At 37.7% G+C, this 21,176-nt stretch overlaps 1 protein-coding gene, 1 long non-coding RNA gene and 1 pseudogene across 3 annotated transcripts; 2 read left to right on the plus strand and 1 right to left on the minus strand.

Moving 5' to 3' along the window:
• Positions 1-4,136: 4,136 nt before the first annotated feature.
• Positions 4,137-7,944, plus strand: LOC113331334 (annotated as a pseudogene).
• A 3,768-nt stretch (positions 7,945-11,712) lies between these two features.
• Positions 11,713-14,603, plus strand: LOC113331437. 2 transcript variants are annotated; one of them, XR_003350919.1, is made up of 3 exons: positions 11,713-12,373; positions 12,452-12,583; positions 13,299-14,603. It is a non-coding gene; the product is annotated as an uncharacterized LOC113331437 (long non-coding RNA). The 2 variants fall into 2 exon arrangements; XR_003350918.1 differs by lacking the exon at positions 12,452-12,583 and having other exon boundaries at positions 11,713-12,189; positions 12,299-12,373.
• Positions 14,604-20,072: 5,469 nt separating this feature from the next.
• LOC113331335 (protein MAINTENANCE OF MERISTEMS-like) lies at positions 20,073-20,992 on the minus strand. Its single transcript, XM_026578052.1, has 2 exons — positions 20,858-20,992; positions 20,073-20,753 (listed from the first exon to the last, which is right to left on the minus strand). Exons 1-2 carry the CDS (start codon positions 20,990-20,992, stop codon positions 20,073-20,075), a joined length of 816 nt encoding a protein of 271 aa, XP_026433837.1.
• Positions 20,993-21,176: the final 184 nt, after the last annotated feature.

Below are 21,176 nucleotides of genomic sequence, written 5' to 3' on the forward strand. Positions count from 1 at the left end.
AATGCTGTCCATAACAGAAATTGTTAGCATTTCAAGCTGCTCAAAGCCAGGCCTAGACTTGTGATTCTCAGTAAACAAAGAAGAATAAAAAGATTTAGTTTCATCAGCAATCTTCTGTTTATCAGAAAACAAGTCCCCTTCAATTTTCAAACAGTTTATACTGTTATGTTTGTACTTAAAAGAAGCCATTTGATGAAGGTGGCTTGAATTTATTTCTCCATTCTTAAACCAATTTTCTTTTGCTTTTTGATTAGCTTTCCTAGCAATGTTCAAAGATATGTGAGCATGTTGCAGTTTAGCAATTTCTCTAGCAACCACATCATCATCAGATAAAGGGCTAATTTATTCTAAGTGATTAAGCACATCAATAGTAAGTTCTAAATTATCCAGTTTACCTTGCAGATTGCCAAAAGTTTCTCTTTGCAAATTTTCGATAAAGAATTTTAATGCCTGTAATTTTTTTGCAAAGATGAAAGGTTTTCCAACAAAAGATAAATTCTACCACCAAATCCTAAGATTTGTCAAAAAATCAGAATGGGAAAGAATAAAGTTATCTGACCTGAAAGGTGATTTTCTCTTCTCCCCAGAATCACAACAAAGTAAGATTGGAGCATGATCAGATATAGGTCTATTCAATCTCATTTGAATGAGATTAGGGAAATGAGATTGAAAATCAGTAGATAACAAGAATCTGTCCAACCTTAATAGAAGAGGTGGTTGTTGATGATTGGACCAAGTAAACCTTCCACCTGCCATGAGAATATCAATAAGAGAGAATTTACTAACAAAAGACTTGAATGATTTTCTATTAGCAGTCCTGCCTACAAGAATATTTCTTTAATCATCACTTATAATTGCATTAAAATCACCTCCAATTAGCCAAGGTTCATCAAATAGAAATCTAATATCTCTTAATTCTTGCCAAAATTGATTATAATAACCAGAGTCAGATGCACCATACACAGAAGTGAATAACCAGACAAAATCATCTGCAATATTTTTGAACTTGATTGACACAGAGAAATCTCTAATTAAAGGATCTTCTAGAGTCACAATACCCTCTTTCCAAATCACAATTATGCCACCAGAAGCACCTTGAGAAGAAATAGAAATATAATTGCATATATTATTACCCCAAAGAGATCTAATTAACTTATCATCCGCTACCTCCATTTTTGATTCTTGAATAGTTACAATGGTAGGACTGTTCTTCAAAATCACATTTCTTATAGCATTAACCTTTGGGTCTTGACCCAAACCTCTAATATTCCAACTTAGAATTTTGTGGTCCATTAAATAACCGTATTGTCCCTAGAAGCAATCGTATTGAATCCTACTTCCACCTCCGTATTGACTTCATCAGAAGAAACTCTCACAACATCAATTTGAGCATCTTCTTCTTCTATAATATGGCCATGTAAATCAATATCTGAATAGTAATCAACAGAACCCCTCATCACAATCTCCTTACAAATATTAAAAGTAGAAGGATGTTCCACAGAAATATCTATCTGTTTTGTGAAAAAAACTTTTGAGACAATTATTTCGTTCAAAACTTTATTTTGTTCTTCAGTAACACTTTGTGTCAGAGAAGTTGAAATTTGAACCAACGACTCTATTCTTGAGTCATTAATAAAACTGGAATTTGAATTGTAATGCAAATCTGGTCGTTCAAAATTTGAATCATGAGCAGGAGTTCCCTCCAATGATGTAGAGCCGATAATAGGGTTTAAAATTCGCACCCTCAATTACCACTCTCCCCATCTGGCTCATATTTTGATTCAAATTTGTGGTCGAGTCATGGACAGGAGTTCCACCCATTGGTGTAGAGCCAAAATCCTCAACCAATATTGGATCATTGGATAACACTCTCCCCATCTGTTCCATATGTTGACTCGACTCCGGCTTTCTAGTTCTTACAGTTACCCAAGGGATAAAAATAGCCTTGTTTTGATCTTGGCCTATATTTTCCGGAACCATAATAGACTTATCATTTGGGTTTCCCCTTAGCTGTAAATCAGCTACCTTTCTCCAAACCTTCTTCAATTTTTTTAGCGCCTAATTTGACGCATGCAAATTTGAATTTGAAGATATTTGACAATCCGTTAGCTGTAAACTTCCCAAATTAATAGGAGAAGATTCAACACCATTTTCCATTGATTTCTCCCCAGGTTTGGAAAGCTTTGACTGATGCCGGTGATCCAAGGAGACTATCTTAGATCTAATTTTTGGTGTAGGAATCTGATGTAACGAGTCTTGGATCCACTCAATGCTTAACCATGAGTCTTTGAACATCTCGCAGCAGGAATTTCATGAAGATTAGATTTGATCTTACTTCTGCAACAATTAATTTTAGAAAAATCCACCGAAGAATGATGTGCCTCAATGAATTTACCCCAAGAGCCACAAATACCTTCAAAAGAGGATGAATTCCATAAGTGTAGAGGCAAACCTCTAACCCATATCCAGTGTTCTGAATCAGAACATTTTGCTTTATTAATATAAGCATCTTCAGCTGACAATTTTTTGATAGAAACTTTAGATTTATCTATATTAAAACACTTGTCTTTCAAGAATAGATTGAACGACTCTAAAGATGAAACATAGAAAAAATCTAATCTTCCTTTAACACATCTCAAGTTTAATTTTTCCGAGAACTGAAATTTCTTCATGAGACCATGTTCAATTGTATTCCAATCAGCATGAGAATTATGAACTTCAACCGCTAACGCTAATTGATAAAAATCCTTCACCACTTTATCATCTTGATTAGATAAAGCAGGAAAGTTATTGTCATTTACCACCAACTTGTCTTCAAATCCATGCTTCTTTTGTGATGAACTGTTATCTGGGTTAAGAGATTTCCAGAACTTCCTCCATATGAATCCATCCTTGCCAAAAGGAATGCAAATATAACTTAGACGAGAAGAAACCTTTGAAATTTCATCTACTATCAAATAATTACCAGCGTAATTATCCAACCAGTGAATCTGGATACAACACTCATGAAATCTCTTTGACTAGATTTTACCTACCCCAAATTCTCCATCATAGGCCGTCATAAGAACCGAAGAGAACCATGGTAGCGCTAATCTTGGAAGAGATATTCTAGAATATTTTTCCTTATATCTCTCAGTAATCTCCAAACCAGAAACATTCCAAAAGAAAGAAAAAGATTTTGACTGTAAAAATAATGGAGCAATTTGAACAACCTTCATGCTCGAATGAGTGAAATCATGAAGATAAAAGACGACGAAGAACTCTACTTACCAATAAATCTCGACCCCAAGGGGAAGGATCATAGATCCGTCCTTGGACGACGGAGAAGTTCAATGAAGCACACTCCTAAGCTGATTCAATCTCAGAATATTGAAACGAATAGGAGGCTGAGTTCTTGGAGAGAATCTCCATGAAAGAGAAGCCTCAGGAATTTCGGAGGGGAGAGTTTTTTTTCTACGATTGCCAAAATAATTTAAATCGACAAATTGCTGAATGAATCATTTTTTTTTTCGCATCATGCTGTCATTACCAAAACTCAAGACTTACTTCGACCTTTCAAGTGTCAATGGGAACAATAAAAAACGATGCAAAAACCGACTACTCATAAAAGGTGGGACCCACATATGGGATCGGTTTTTACACCATTTTTTTCAATGTTTATTTGGAAGTATTCTTATCGGAAGTACTACTAAAAGTGTTTTTTATTTTTTTTTGATAGGCTAAAGCCGGACCCAGGCCTCTACCTAAATCCAGCCAGCTGGACTGGCCCCACAGCTGGATCGAACCCCGCCAAAACCCTCTATACAACTGATTAAATGCATACCTCTACGGTGGGGATCGAACCCTTAACTTATTCCTTACTGGAGTTGATGGGATACAAACAAAGAAGAGTCCTTTGTTTAACCGGTTCAAAGAAGAGTCCTTTTAGCTAAAACAAAGAAGAGTCCTTTTAGCTATGCTCTTGGACCACACTGACTAAAAGTGTATTTATAGTGTATTTTCTAAACAGAACCTGTTTAACCGGTTTATAAAATTTGGATATGGTGATAAATACAAAGAAGAGTCCTTTTCTCTTCCTTTCCTCCTTTGTTCTTCGTATGTTCTCGTCCAGAAACCTAGTTTTCAAGAGTAGAAAAATGGTGTGGAAGAAGAAGAAATCTAGAAATGGTGGACTCGAGATTCTTTCAAAAGCTGAGTTTTTGAATCCTGGGGGCAGCGTGAAAGATACAGCAGCAGTCAAAATCATTCAAGAGGTGAAGTAATCCGAAACATCATTTCATTTGACATTTAGTTTAGACTATCAATAGATTCATGTGTTATTCTAGTTGCAGCTATATTTGTAGCTCTGTGAAGCTTAGATTCAACTACTTTTTTGATTAAAAGCTAAAGATTTTGGGGATATCACTGTCCGATACCCTGTACATTTAGCTTTACGAGTTTGAATTTCTGTTACAGGCTTTTGATTCTGGAGAGCAACTGTAGCTCCTGCTTATGGGTGCAAATGCCATGTGGTAATTCCAGATGATGATGCTACTGAGAAGGTATTTATGCCTCTAGTCCTAATTTGAGATATCTTTACTGTCGGAATGGCATATTTTGTGATCCAAAACTGATCGCCAGAAACTCAAAGCTTGGCAATGGTAGAAGTAGCGTCACATTTTTGTTACATAAACACGTTCTGATAGAATCCCTTTTAGGATGTTGAGCTAGCAGAACGGGATCAGATTAGTGGTTACCTAGGGCTTAATGACATAACTAATTGCACATTTCTGAGCTCAATATGACCGGGTGCCTGATGACATCTGAGCTCACGTAAGTATGCTAAATTTTGCCTAGTAGGCACATTTTTAATTGTTATGATCCAAGGTCTTAGGCCAAGTAACGAAACCATATATTTCTGTATTTAAACTACACTTTGTTGAATTTGAAAACTGGTACCAGTTGTTACTCAATTCTGAAATCCAGTTCTGGTATATATTTTGTTCACATCCCTTCACCAATCATTAACTACATGATAGTTCATGTGAATGACAGACACTTCTCAGACTAGTCACTGATACTTGAACTCTCAGCCGCAATGCAAAGGTCTAAAACTGCTCATATGCTGCAATCAAGCTAAATACTGAAGAGGGATATTGGAACACTAAATCGAACAAGAACATGAACTTGTAATTTCATAATGCCTTTCGGGAACTTTTCCAGTTGTTAAGCTTGTTCTCTATAAACATCGGTTTGATGGTTGACAAATGAAGTTTCTCCACATGGTGTTTGCATTTGTTTACTTGATTACCTACTTGTTTTGGGGGACTGCCTTGGACTTCCTTCGAGATTCATGTTTCCACTAGTAAGTAGCGTATGATTTTCATTGATACCCGACTAGTAAGTAGTGTATGATTTTCATTGATACCCAAGCATGAATGAGGATGAGCAAAAAATACTATTTCATCTTTCTGATGCACATGAACATCCTCTGGTTTATCCAGAACAGTAAACTTTTGCTCATTCTCCAGAAATAGGGCAATGGTCTTAGAGTATAAATAAACATGTGGCTACGAATTATAGTTTTCTTCTTTCAATTTCATAGCTTCAGTGACAGATTTATCTTTTATAACATTAAACTTACTATAGGCTCAAATACTGGAAGCTCTTGATGCTGCTACTGCTGAAACAGTGAGGCGTGTATCAATTACACATAAAGACTACTACGATCAATATTGCAAGGAGAAGAGCTGAGTAAGCAAAAAGATTGGAATCAAAGCAGGAAAAAGTTAATCAACTTGATGCTGAAGACTCAGAGAAAACCGATGGTCACATATTACAAGATGATCAGAATCCAATTTCTGTTTTCTCTAATGTTTGTAAAGGGGGTTTCTTTGCTGATCATTTTGAGAACCTTGCCAACTTTCGAGCTCACTATGAAGGAACTGGGCCAGAGATCTGGGAACAAACAAGTGGCGAATTGGATGCCTTTGTAGCAACTGCAGGGACTGGTGGCACAGTTTCTCCAGGTATATTACTCCGTTTATTTCAAAAGGCATTAACTTATTGTTATTGGACATGCGGGTTATGTCTGTCTTTTTCTTTCGTTTTAACAGGAAAAGAATTTTAAGAGCTTTCTTGTTGATTCTCCTGGTTCTGGACTGTTTAATAAATTGACAAGGGGAGTAATGTATACCTATGAGGAGGCTGAGGGCCGAAGATTAAAGAACCCATTTGACACCATAACCAACCGTCTGACGAAGAATTTTATGATGGCAAAACTTGATGGAGCATTCCGGTGTACAGATATGGAAGCAATTGAAATGTCTAGGTAATTTTAGTTGTTTCACTCTCTCCTTCAGTATGCTGTAGTACCGCCCCCTGGTAAATAGGAGCTGATTTGGAATGCCTTCATAAGCGAACATATAACTCTAATAAGAATTAACTTAAGTGCTGGTCCGAAATTTAGCCTTTTGGTCTCACTTAGGGGGGTTAGGTGTTTCATTATTTGTGTCACTGAAGAGATTCACGTGTTGTTCTAGTTGCAGCTATATTTGTAACTCTTTGCAGCTAAAATTCAACTACTTTTTTGATTTAAAGCTAAATATTTTGGAGATCTCTCTAGCAAATCTTCATTACTGCATGAGAATGTTATTGGCAGTAGATAGAAACTGTCTCTCAAGGCTTTGTTTTATTTTGTTTTTAAGACGCTTGTCTGATACCCTGTACATTTATCTTCGCGAGTTTGAATTTCTGTTACAAGCTTTTGATACTGGAGAGCTTGGTGCTAGGAGGAGTTGTTATGGAGGGCTCTGCTGATATCACTGCTATAAGACTTGCAATTGTGGCTCCTGCTTATGGGTGCAAATGCCATGTGGTAATTCCAGATGATGATGCTACTGAGAAGGTATTTATGCCTCTAGTCCTAATTTGAGATATCTTTACTGTTGGAATGGCATATTTTGTGATCCAAAACTGCTCGCCAGAAACTCAAAGCTTGGCAATGGTAGATGTAGCTTCACATTTTTGTTACAGAAACACGTTCTGATGGAGTCCTTTTAGGATGTTGAGCTATATATTTTGTTCACAACCCTTCACCAATCATTAACTACATGATAGTTCATGTGAATGACAGACACTTCTCAGACTAGTCACTGATACTTAAAACTTGCAGCCGCAATGCAAAGATCTAAAACTGCTCATATGCTGCGATCAAGCTAAATACTAAAGAAGGAATATTGGAACACTAAATTGAACAAGAACATGAAGTTGTAATTTTATAATGCCTTTCAGGAACTTTTCCAGTTGTTAAGCTTGTTCTCTATTAACATGATTTGATGATTGACAAATGAAGTTTCTCCACATGGTGTTTGCATTTGTTTACTAAATTACCTACTTGTTTAGGGGGGAGTCAGGGGACTGCCTTGGACTTCCTTCGAGATTCATGTTTCCACTAGTAAGTAGTGTATGATTTTCATAGATACCTGAGCATGAATGAGGATAAATAGAAATACGAACATTCTCCGTTTATCCAGAACAGTAAACTTTTGCTCAAATGTTTTTGTACAGAAATATGCAACATGTGCCTAAGAATTATAGTTTTCTTCGTTCAATTTTCAAAGCTTCAGTAACAGGTTTATCTCTTACAGTATAATGGAAGGTCAAATGCTGGAAGCTCTTGGTGCCAGTGTTGAAAGAGTGAAGCCCGTATCACACAAAGACCACAGACCACTGCGTCAATATTGCAAGGATAAGAGCAGAGGAAGCAAAAGAATCGGCATCAAAGCAGGAAAAAGTTAATCAACTTGATGCTGATGACTCCGAGAAAACAAATGGTCAAATATTGCAAAACGATCAGAATCTAATTTTTGTTTTCTCTAATGATTGTAAAAAGGGTTTCTTTGCTGCTCAGTGTGATCAATTTAAGAACCTACTAAATGACAGTTAAAGCATTTCGTTTTATCATTTTTTCTCTCACTAGATCTGCCTTGAAAGGTTTCTTTTTTCCACCGGAATATAGCCAGGCCAAGCAAGGATTACTTAAAAGATTGTGATATTGCCCAACCCCAACTCTTGTTCCAAAAGCTAGCTTAAGGCTGACAGCTGACTGTGGTGCCAACAGCTTTGCTTGTTTTGCTTGCTCTAAAAGAAGGCTGTATTGGGAAATGAGTTTTGGCATTGCACCAATCCAATGGGAACATAAAGAAAACCTACATGTACTATGTCTGATAGGTATGTCCAACACACATCCGAAGTGGCAATCTCTGCTACAAACCCAGAGTTACCTCACCAATCTGTTGCACAAACATAGCAGTTATTGACAGAGCCTCACAAAACCCCACTAAAGGCAAGGGGTATATATGTAAAGAACATAATTCTGCTCTGCTCAGTGCCTCGGTTTGTAAGGGTAGTACAATTTCATCGTCTAGTTAGTTCTGTCATCCCATGTCTCTTCTTCTTACTCTCTCCTCTTTATGCACATGAAAAATATTCAGTTCTAGTCAGTTATTTTCACCGAAGTTCACAATCTCTAAGTACTGAGCAAGTTTTTTTCCTTCCTTCCATTATCAGTTAGTTTTTCCAGAGTTATTAGCTTGTTGTTTTCTTTCTTTCTCTCATTCACAGTTTCACACTACCTTTTATTCATCTTGTAAAACCCTTGAGGAACAAAAATGGGTAGAAGTAATGAGATAACAAGGGCAAAAGAAGAAGCTGAACACTGGAAGTTAGCTTGTTTGGTTCTAAGAAACCATAATAATGAGCTGATGATGGAGTCTAGTCAACTTAAGAAAAGGTTGGAGGAGGGTTTTAAGGAAGGAACAGAAAATTCACAAAAACATGATGATTCTAATGTGATAGTCTACAAGAGGAAAAGACATACAGACATCATGGAAGATGAGCAAAGGGATAAATGTCAACAGTGTGTTAAACTCAACTGGGAAATTGATGATTTGAAGTATGAGAATGGAAGAGCAAATGATGAAATTGAAGTTTTAAAAACTGAGTGTTTGGAATTGGAGGTTCAGGGAGACTTGACTAACATGAGTTGTAATCAGTTGAAAGCCAAGATTGCAGTTCTAGAGGCGGAAACAAGCGAAAGAGAAAAGATTGAACAAGAGAGGATTATTTGTTTGAAGAAGGAATATAAAAAAATGGAATGTTTTCAAAAGGACAAATGTATTGAGCTCAATAGAGAGATTGAGGATATGAAGTTAGGGAAGAAAAGGCAAGCTGTTGAGATAAAAGATTTGAAAAGGAAATGTATTCAATTGGAGAGACGAGTAACTGTCTCTTCAAACCATGAAACTAAATTGGCAAAAGAATTGGAAGCTTACAAAATCAAGTGCCAGGGATTGTCTGTAGGGATGGAACAAAAGGGACTGGCATTGGAGAACCTGCGGGAAGTAAACGGTGCTCTTGATCTTGAGCGCGAAAATTACATGACCAAATGCAGTGGAATGGAAGAGCAAATCAAGGGGTTAATAGAAGAAGGGGTTGTTATGTCTGAGAGGGAGAAGAGTGCAGGGGAAAGAATTTGTCACTTGGAGGCAGTAGTTAAGAAGATGGAAACTGACCAGGATGCTTACAAAATCAAGTGTCAAGGATTGTCCGCAGATCTCAAACGGAAGGGAGTGGAATTGGAGAACCTGCGGGAAGTAAACGGTGCTCTTGATCGTGAGCGCGAATGTTACAGGACCAAATGCAGTGGAATGGAAGAGCAAATCAAGGGGTTAATAGAAGGAGTTGTTATGTCTGAGAGGGAGAAGAGTGCAGGGGAAAGAATTTGTCACTTGGAGGCAGTAGTTAAGAAGATAGAAACTGACCAAAATGAGAGGTGTAAGGAGTTGGAGACACGGCTTTCAAAAGTGGAAGAAGAAAATTCAGCATTGAGAGGCTTGCAAAATGGAGTTTCTTGTGAAAAAACTTGCAGGCAAATGGATGGCAGAGTCGATATAGCGCACTTGACTAGAACTGAAACAAGTCCCAATTCCAGTTTTGCACACAGCTGCAAACCTCCTTCAGTGCAAGTAAATTTTGATGGTGTGCCCGCCTCAGGTAACATCATATTCTTTCTATTTATTGGTGTTTTATTTGTTAGACTTTTGTTAGTATAGCTTTCGCGATATGTCCACTGTTTCTCTTTGTGTTCATGTAAATGCATACCATGGTCAGAGCCGATAGTAATCATACAGCGCATATCCTGCCTGTTAGAGTTGATAATATGAAAATCCAGGATAGAGGATGGATAGTTTGCAAGTGATGTTATAGCTTATACAGAACTATCTTGCACAAATGGATCATAAATTGTAGGAGGCTGCAAAAGGATGGCTGACGGTCAGTTATGGAAACATTGTACTTAGCAAGTGATGTTATAGCCTATACAGAACTATCTTGCACAAATGGATCATAAATTGTAGGAGGCTGCAAAAGGATGGCTGACGGTCAGTTATGGAAACATTGTACTTAGCAAGTGATGTTATAGCCTATACAGAACTATCTTGCACAAATGGATCATAAATTGTAGGAGGCTGCAAAAGGATGGCTGACGGTCAGTTATGGAAACATTGTACTTAGCAAGTGTATGTGCTGATTATCAAAGAGAATTAAGCAAAATAATATCTGAAAACTAAACCAAAATAACTTTCACTGCACCATTAACTGAAAAAGAATGAAAAAATTTGTCATTACAAATTGAATGAGAATGAGTTTCAGCAACAATCATTGTTTAAGCATGCGTCTTTAGTAGTTTGAAAACAAAGAAGTTCGATTTAGAATTCCAAAACATTCCGACGTCGCCAGCTTCTAAACTCATGGGCTTGACAAATTCAGATGAATGTAGTAATGAGTATGGCCAGGGTTGAGTCCCATTTTATCTATAGCTTTCCTTTACACTGGTTTAGCCCTTTGGAAACTTTCCAAATTCACATTTTCAGTTCCAGTTTGTATTTCTAACTTTGGGTTTTTCTTGCAGACTTGGCTCATGTCAACAATCAGTGCATGTCTGCAGAAGGTGCCAATGATTACTTTGCAAGTGCAGCTGGACGCCAAGGCCAAGTAGGTTTTGAGACAGAAGGGAGATTAACTGGGTTTCGCAAGTGCAGTGGAACACCATCTAGTGCAACTCTAGCTTTGCTAAGACAAGAAGATGGTGCAAGGCCATCAACTACATCACCTATTGTTGCGATTGACAGCGAAAATGAAATCGTCTATATCAGCGAGAGTGAGGGATAAAATCAAGGAGACTGCTCGGAACATACTTATAGTTTGTAACTAGATGCAAATTAGAGAGTTTAGAATTTCTGCAACTTACTTTTGAAGATCACTTGACTTGAGTTTTCAAGTAGTTGCTGCAGAAATATGTATTTTGCCTAGCAGCTTATTTGGATCCCCTGTACTATTTTGGTATACCTGCACAGTATGGAAACATTGTGCGTCGTTCAGTCGTTCCTTAATCCAGTAGTATTTTTCGTTTCAGTCCTTTGTACAGAAGTGCATGCAAAAGGATGGCTGATAGTCAGTTATGGTAACATTGTACTTAGCAAGTTTATGTGCTGATTATCAAAGAGAATTAATCAAAACAATATCTGAAAACTAAACTGACATAAGTTGCACTACATCATTAATTGAAAAAGAACGAAAAAAAATTGAACCAGGATGAGTTTAAGCAACAGTCATTGTTTAAGCATGCTTCTTCAGTAGTTTGAAAACAAAGAAATTAGACCCAGAATCCCAAACATTCCGATCTCGTCGTCAGCTTCTAAACCCATGGCCTTGACAAATTTAGAACACCATCCTCTTTGAAATACGTAGGAATTAGTACTTGTCCACTTCCTGAACCGAGTCAGACACTAAAAAATGAAAAGAAAAAAAAAAGTTCTGGCATCCAAACAGAAAATAAAGAGGTGGCCAGAAGCCTCCTAGTCCTAGACCAGTACACCGTCAGGCCGATATTAGGGTCTGAACTGAAGGAATCTGAAACGTTTCATTATTCAATTTCAGAAAAGCAGCACCAATGGCACCTCTGAGAAACACAGGTGGTGCTATTATTGTTGCAGCAGCAGCAATATCCACGGCCGCGATTCTCACTTACTTCTTACAAAACCCTCGATCAAAATATTATTCATCCAGAAAAATCTTACCATCGAAGAAGAAGAAGAAGAAAAATCCTTCAATCCACTCAACGGCCTTTCTGAAGCAACTGGTTGCCAAGTAAAAATTCTTAATTTCTCTTTGACCCCATTTAAGTTTTTCTTGTTCTTTCTCAATTTTGATCAAAAAGGTAAAAATTTTGATGTTGAGTTTGCGTTTTTGTTTTGAGATTCTTGCAAAAGCTGAGTTTTTGAATCCTGGGGGGAGCGTGAAAGATAGAGTAGCAGTTAAAATCATTCAAGAGGTGAAGTAATCCGAAACATCATTTCATTTGAGATTTATGAAATTAAGCTCATTCAAAACATGATTGTTCTAGTTGCAGCTACAATTGTAACTCTTTAAAGCTGCCCCTTGTCTGAAAATTCGACTACCTTTGGTCCTTTGGATTGAAAGCTAAAGTTTTTGTGGACCAAAGAATTTGTTTTGCATATTTGAATTGAAAGCTATTGAGAAGGTATTTATGCCTTTACTCCTAATTTGAGATACCTTAAGTATCTGTATGACATACTTTGGACTCGAATGAGTTAGAATTCACTAAAATTCAAAGCTTGGAAATAGTAGAAGTAGCATGCCATTTTTGTTACAGAAACACATTTTGATCTAATCCTTTTAGGATGTTGAGCTAGCAAAACGGGTTCGTATTAGCGGTCACCTTACCTACGGCTTAACAACATTATCAATTGCACATTTCTGAGCTCAAATTGGCCGGTTACCTTGCCTGATAACATCTGACCTCAACTATGTATGTTAACTCCAAGGTCTTAGACCAAGTAACAAAATGTGTGTCCATTATTTTTCATCCTTTTTAAACTGCATTTGGTTGAATCTGAAAACTGGTACCAGTTGCTCAATTCTGAAATCCAGTTCCGGCATATAATTTGTTTCCACCTCCCTCCACCAATCCTTAACTAGAAGATAGTTCATGTTCAGACTAGTCACTGATACTTAAACTTGCAGCTGCAAAGATCTAAAACTGCTCATATGCTGCGATCAAGCTGCAGACTAGAGAGGGATATTGAACGCTTATCAAATAAGAACATAAAGTTGTTATATTATAATGCAGGGAAGAGTAGTCTTTGCCTATTTCGTGGTACTGGAACTGAAACATATTGTCATTTGTTTATATACTGCAAATAGTCTCTAAAGCTGTGTAACTACTTTCTAAACAGTTTTGGGGTCAGTCGGGTATTCTCTGACAGCTGAGGAAAATCAAGGAGAACAAATTTTGGGATCTCTCACCTTCTGCAATCTGGTGGACCATTTGGAAAGACAGAAATGCAAGGCTCCATAGAAGGAACTTGTCTCAATGAATGATTTCTGTCAAGCGTACTATTTTCAATTGGTCTCTTCATACGAAACTGTTTGATGGTTTCTGTTTGAGTACCTTAATATGTAATTGGATTGCCGCGAGTGATAGAAGCTAACTATTTACCTTTGTATCTTTGGGATTTCAGCTTCTCAAGCCTGCTCATAGAGTCAATTCTTATGACTATCTCATTGCACAATGACAGTGTGGAGAAGAAACTCACTCAATCATGCAGGTAGAACTATGCTCAAATAGGTAAGATTATATGTAACTTCATGGAAAATCCCACCAAACTCTGGCGCCAACTAATGAGCCAAGCATACAATAACTCTTTCTGGAGCTGTAAGTTTTTTACAAGGTGCTCCTTTACTTGAACTGTCATGATCAATTGTAGAGATGCATAATAAGTGGTTGGTTGCTGCTGGACTGTTCAAATATTAAGATATGGGATGATCCTTGGTTGGCTGGTGAACAAAGTCATATTATCTTCAAAGATATTTGTCAAGTGGAAAATGATGTCTCAAGAATCAATCTCATGGTGCAAAGTTCGAATAAATGGAACTCAGAGCTTATAAACAAGCTAGTTCCACTTTACATTGTTGAGCAGATTATGAGTATGTACTTCCCAAACTCTGAAGACCAGATCAAGAAGAAAATTATGTGGCTCCACCACCCTACTGGCAGCTTTTTCTACAAAATCCTTCAAGTTGACTGCATCACTTTGGAAGAAATTCTGGAAAGTTTCTGACATTGATCCCAAGGTTCTAATGTTTATGTGGAGAATGTTGCAGGAGGGCCTTGCTCTTGCCACTGGCATTGGAAGATTGTTGAAGACATAAACTTGGAGTGCAGGCTGTGCAATAATGCTTTGGAAACAACTGGTCATCTGATGCTGCATTGCCAAGATAGTGTTGTTCAGCTCTCCTATAAATTTCAGGTCAAACCTTTAAGTGCCCAACGGATTTTATTACGCAGATTCATAATCTTTCTGGCAAGTTTTAGGCCAGTTGAGCTTAAATTATCTGAAAATGTGGTAACGAGGTTGCTCACATTTAGGCTAAATCTGGTTTCCAACAGTTGGCTTACTTCTCCTCCTCTTTGTATTACGGCTCTGCTTCAATCAGAGAGTAGCTAGCTTCTCGTTTTTCTGTTTTGTTCTTCCTGTGCAGCAATTTTCCCTTGGTATCTTTTAAGATGTCATCCCTTTGATGACTCCACATTTTAATGAAATTTGCCCGAAATACGGCCATCAGACCAAACAAGAATTACTTGAAAGAGTCACATAGCAAGGAGAGGATGCTGAACTGATGAGCCCATCTTCATATTGCTCATCCCCAAATATTATTCCAAAAGCCAGCTTTAACGCTGCATGTGATACTCCCAACCACTTTGCTTGTGCACAGATGAAAAGGCTTTTAAAACAATCATGTTAAAGGGGCGGGTGCCGGTGGTTCCACTGGAGGGGCGGCAAACCTAATAAGACAAAAAAGGGTCATTAGGTGGTAATTCAAGTGCCCCTTATCAAAAAATATGGAAATGACCAATTAACCCTTATTATTAATAATCGAGATTAGTGATGATAATCAAGATTAGTGTTGATAATCAAGATTAGTGTTGCTAATTAATTTTCACTTATAATAACTCTAAAATCAGATTTTTAGAGTTATAAAAAAAAAGGTTTAGAGGAGAAGAAAAAGAAGACTTATGTGATATTTGTGAAACCCTAGATTTTGATTCACTCAACCAAAATGAGTGATTCCAGTGGCAAATTTGAGATGGGTGAATCTCTATACGATAAAGAAAACAAATACTACATACCTCTTGATGGAGAACCTGATATGGAGTATTTGTTAGATGGTAGAGATGTTTTAACCCATAGTGAAGGTCAATCTCAACCAATTGAAGAAATTACCCAACAAAGTGAAGAACCCAGCACTGAAAATCACCAGGTATACTTCTAAACTAGTTCCCAATAGCTTTTTGTTGCTTAAAATTCTCTAAAGAACGTAAAAAACAATCAAATTTTTAAAAATTTCAGAAGAACTTACGGTTGGTAATTAGCTAGTCACCAACCGTAACTGTATGTTACGTTTCGTAAAGTATCCAATACCAACCGTAACTGGTTCAATTTGGGGAAAAACCCAAACGTATTACCAGTTACGGTTGGTAGAAAATTTTCGAGACGAACCGTAAGCCCAGCTTATCTCTGTTATCAACCGAAGTTAAGTTACGGTTTCTAAATGATTGTAGTTACCAACCGTATCTCTGTTACGGTTGGTGTTTCCTATGTCGTGTCCAACAACAACTTTATATATGTTTTCGTTTTGTTGCCTTGTTTAGACTAATGTGGGTATATTGTTATCCAGATCGTGGATGTACTTCCCCTAATGGATGAACAACCTTTAGCAAATCAACTTCTCACCCAAGATTCTAGCTCTCACTATTTAACCGAGGAGACATGGGAGGAAAAAGATGATGCAAAACATTGGGATAGAGAACGAGGCAAGTTGATTATGTGTATCATAGTTTGTAATGGTACCACTAGTGAAAGTGCCTTTCAAATGGTTTGCGAGTGTAGTGGACAACATAAAAGTCATGCAAAAAAGGGTACCGTGCAAGTAGCAAAGGCAAAGAGGAAGCAAACTACGTTCACTAAGAAGACCCGATGCCCCTTCAAGCTTCAATTTAAAAGGAACGCGGCAAAAAGGTGGTTTTTGGAGAAAGTTGTACGCGGTAGTCATAACCACCCTATACCGGAGAGTTTGTTATCACATTCGTATGTTGGACGCCTTACCGAAGAAAAAAAGAAGATCGTAGAGTCACTGACACAAATTCGTATGAATCCCATTGATATCCTCGCTCACTTAAAGGAAAGAAACCCACAAAATGCTTCTACTTTGGCAAACATCTACAACGCAAGAACAAAATTGAAGACTAAAAAATGGGAACAAAGGAACGAAATGCAACAATTAAGGCATTTGGGGGAGGCGAATAATTATTCGGTTTTCCACGATGATGATGAGAAAGGACGAATAAGACATCTTTTGTTGGCTAATCCTGAGTTTGTGAAGTTGGCACGGTGCTCTCATCAAATCCTTCTAATGGATTGCACATACAAAACCAACAAGTTTGAGATGCCGTTGTTGAACTTTGTCGGGCAAACTTCTACCAATGCTCCTTTTAGTGTTGGTTTTTGCTTCTTGAAAGATGAGCTCGAAGAGAGCTATGTGTGGGCATTAAACCAAGTGAAGATATTCTACGTAGAGGGATATACTCCAAAGGTGATTATTACCGACAAGGACCAAGCTTTGTTGAATGCAATAAGGAGGGTTTTCCCGGAAGCTCATAACCTTCTTTGCACGTTCCACTTGTGGAAAAGTATTGAAACTAAGTGCATGCGCCTTGTCCGTCCAACCAAAAAAAGCGAAATGGATAGAATAAAGAAACTACCGTTACATCAACAAAAGGATGCCAAAGAGAAATTTAAGAAGGATGACAAGTTGGCGAAACTAAAATGGGAAAGTTTCAAAACGGAGTGGAGAGTCTTGACCAATTCTATCACCGTGGATGAATATGAGGATAGAGCTCGTATGTTAGTGGCTCATTGGAAAATAGGTTATCCAAGTGTTGTGAAGTATTTGTTGGATAATTGGTTGGATCCGCACAAAGAGAAGTTCGTATCGGCGTTCACTAACCAATATAGGCACTATGGCAACCAAGCTACAAGTACGGCGGACTCATCTCATAACCGGTTGAAGAAGAAACTTCATAGTTGTAATGGTGGGTTAGTTACGCTATTCGAAGCCATGGATTCGTATTTCCGCCGTGATCACGATAGAGTTCTGGAGTCTTTTGAAAAAAGCCGAAGTAAACAACACACCAAATGGTTAGACAATAAGTGGCTAAGGGGAATTACACATCAAGTTTCGCACCGCACTATTGATAAGATAATGTATGAAGTACAACATTATGAATTGGGGGATTATGAAGAAGAGTGTGTTTGTCCAAACATGACAAGTTTGGGACTCCCATGTCGGCATGTTATAGCCACATACCGAGACAAAGTGATCCCGATTCAAGATGTTGATCCCTTTTGGAAACAATTATCATTCTGTGAAAAAATTCGAGATGTTGATCCCTTTAAGGATGTTGAAATGAGGTAAGTATTGAAAATTCGACATTTCCACCTTCTCCTTTCTTGAATAGAGCTCTCTAAAACTTCAGCATCAGTTTCACTCCTTAATCGTATTTCACCCATAATACGAACTAATGCCATAAATTCTTTAACGTTATCCCGAATAGTTTCATATCGAACATACAACATAATTCCATCGCGGTGATTAGGGTTACCTGTTTCGGAACAAAAGTTTTCAAAAAGAGTTCTCAAATAAATTGTACTCACAAAACCACATCGACGTCGTTCTTCCCCTCTTTTTGGATAGCATAGAACAAAGTTGCAGCAAATACATAAATCTTCTTCCAAAGTGAATTCAGGGTTTAGAGCCATAATCTAGTTTAAGGTAAGAGATGATTCATGTGGAAGTGTAACTTCTAGCAAAGAGGATAAGTATATATTTATAAAAAAAAACAAAATGAAGTTGTTAGTGCAAGGACATTTCAATAACGGATCTATTTTTTGAAAATGAAGTTGTTGAAGGTTTCAACGGCTATATTTTCAAATTGCACAAGGACATGTCAGTGCAACTGTAAGCACCAAACAATTATTTTTTTCTGCCAAAAGTTTAGTTACGGTTGGTGAATGTAAGCACATAACGAACCGTAACTTTGTAAAATTTTGAATTCGAAAGTTACGGTTCGTAATTATTTAGAGATGATAAACCGTAACTCTGGAGAAAACTGAATCCCAGAGTTATGATTCCTTAGACGGAAATATTACCAACCGTAAACCTGTCAAAATCAAAATATACAGAGTTACAGTCGGTAACTGTGACTCAAAATGAACCGTAATCAAAGTTATAGGTTACAGGATGTTTTACGGTTGGTTAGGGTGAAAGAGTTACCAATCGTAACTTTCTCTATGGTTCGTCTCGATAAATTTTTACGAACCGTAACTTAATTTAGTAAAAAATGCTTGTTCAAGTCTGTGCAACGGTTCATAACAAAAAATAGTTACCAACCGTAATTGACTCTGTAACTCAAAATTTCAGAAAAAAACTATCACAAACAAACATACATAAGTTTAAATCCATAACTAACACAAATAACTTCAAATTCATAATTAATATCCATATGCTAAATTTCATAAGCTAAAATCCATAATTAACACACAACTATTAGTTTGTCATAATATCCATAAGTCGAAATTCATAACTAACCACACACAGCTAACATAAATCCATAACTAAGCATGGCGGCCACCACGACCCCTTTTGTTGGTGCTACCACCACCACGAGTTTTAGGACCATCACGACGACCACCGCGACTACCGCGACCACGACCACCTCTTTGGCTAGTGCCCACACCGTGCACCACCTCTTCATCATTTGTCTCTTCGCTGCTAGATGAAGGTTGATGACGGCTACACTCTCACCTCCAAGAGAGTTTCTACTCCTCTTTAAGCCTCTTTCGTCCGTGACCAACCCCTCATACATTTCTTCCATGTTTGGATTATGCATGTTCCTTATTTGGTCTTGCAAGATCTTTTGTTCACGAGCTTTAAGCACACCATTACGACAGATGCATGAAGTCATGATATTTTCCAAAGCTTGTCCTCGCTCATTCTATTCACATATCAAAAAGAGTGTTAAGAGATTATTTCATAATAATCATTAATCTTAAAATCCAAAGTTATGAGGATAACATAATTACGTACCGACATGAAATATAGCTTCTTCCAAGTCAAACCAAATAGACATTTTTTCTCTTTAGTCTGGTCGACCGCCTTCCTTTGAGCCATAGCCTCTTGAATATATGGTTGGGCCTCCGGATCATTATTGATCACATATGGATGACCAAAATGAGAATACCAACCCATTTAATTAGCAGTGGCTTCTTTCGTGTTGTTACAAGGAATTGCCTCTCCCGCTGCGAGTTGGTATCTTTCTTCATGGCGGTTATTCCAAGCATCAACCGTTGGAGTTGGCCTGTAATTGAGCACAATTGTGGGGCCTTTTGTCTCGTATCCTTGCTTGGATAATTTGAAGTTTTCCTCTACAACCCTTTGTTGAATATGAGCAATTTGGCGTAGAGTTCGACGAGGATTGGTCATAACGTAACCTGTGGGATGATACAATGGTCCATTGTAACCTGCGGTCTCTGTGAACCTCCGAACATCAACTCCATTTTCAATCCTCAAATAAGGTTCAAAGATAACATCTTCAACAGTGAAAGCATCTATTTTCTCCCTCATTTGAATGAGCTTCTCCTCTTTGTTCCTTAGTTGTCTGCCAGTGAACTTGAACTTCTTTCACGTAGGGCCATGATCATGTTCTTCCCACTCAGTAGGAGGTCCCAGGCTCGGAAAGTGGTCATAAACCCATGCCTAAAAAATAAATTAAGTATAAACAATTGACACATGACTAAAAATATAACAAACAAAGAAAAATGTAACCAAACTTACCATTAAAAGCGCAACATTCCCGGCAATTTGAGTAGCTCCAACCCTATAGGCCTTTCTTAGGCGTCAAGTAAATATGCAAGGGTTGCAGTGGCCCACAAATAGTTTTTGATGTTGTCCAAATTCTTCAACAGTTCTAGGTAATGAACATTGACCCTATTTCCCGAGTTATCGGGAAAGAATACGGTCCCAAGAGAATACAACAAATACGCTGTGGTTGTACGCCTAACTGTTGTTTCATCCATCACCTGACCTTCCCTTTCCTTTGCTTTTGTTCCTTCAAACTTGGTCCTCAGATTCTTCAACAATAGATTTTTGATGATTTTTGGTTTATGTGGTTCAGCAGGGTCATAACCACCAGCCAACTGAAACTCCATCTCAGTTTCATCTTTCTCCCACCCAAGTGTTTCTTGAACAAGGATATAAAGGTCATTCCAAGACATATTGTTGTCGAAACCTTCAAACACAGATTGTCCTTCAACTTCAAGGTCAGTAATTTGCTTCACATCGTCCGGTGTTATTGTCATCTGTCCAAATGGAAGATGAAATGTATCAGTTTCAAGCCAATATCGTTCCCTGAAGGCAGAGACCACAACACTATCATACTCCGATTGAAGGTGAAGAATTCCAGGCCCTAGTCCTGTACTAGCCACTAGATTGCGAACCGAAGCACATTCTTGACTTAATGGCCAATGTTTACCCCTTTGAAGCTTGAGCAATTTAATGCATCTTGCGTGGTCCTAAGAAAACAAATATACAATATAAGCATATTATGGTGAACTGAAATAAAAAACAAAATGTATCAAAATAATGAATGTTTTAAGAAAATTAACAAAATACATACCCCTGTCTGACAGACTTTTGTGGACCGAGAACCGGTATAACCAAATAAGATTGAAGACTTATCTGGGGCCTCGCCCCAAGGTCTTTTATTCTTCTTCGGTGGCAACAACAAATCTTTGCCTTTAGGAATATGCATCCCTTTCGGTGCGGGCTCCTTTCTCGGCTTCTTTTCTTTCTTTTGCCTTGGAGGTGCAGCTACAACTACCTCTTTTCCCTTGGTATTTTCTACCTCTTCATCATTTTCTTCCTCTTCCTTTTCTTCATCATTTTCTTCATCTTCCTTTTCTTCATAATTTTCTTCATCGGCCTCCTCTTCATCA

The sequence above is a fragment of the Papaver somniferum genome, unplaced genomic scaffold (assembly GCF_003573695.1).
Source record: "Papaver somniferum cultivar HN1 unplaced genomic scaffold, ASM357369v1 unplaced-scaffold_125, whole genome shotgun sequence".
In the NCBI taxonomy this organism is placed as follows: domain Eukaryota; kingdom Viridiplantae; phylum Streptophyta; class Magnoliopsida; order Ranunculales; family Papaveraceae; genus Papaver; species Papaver somniferum.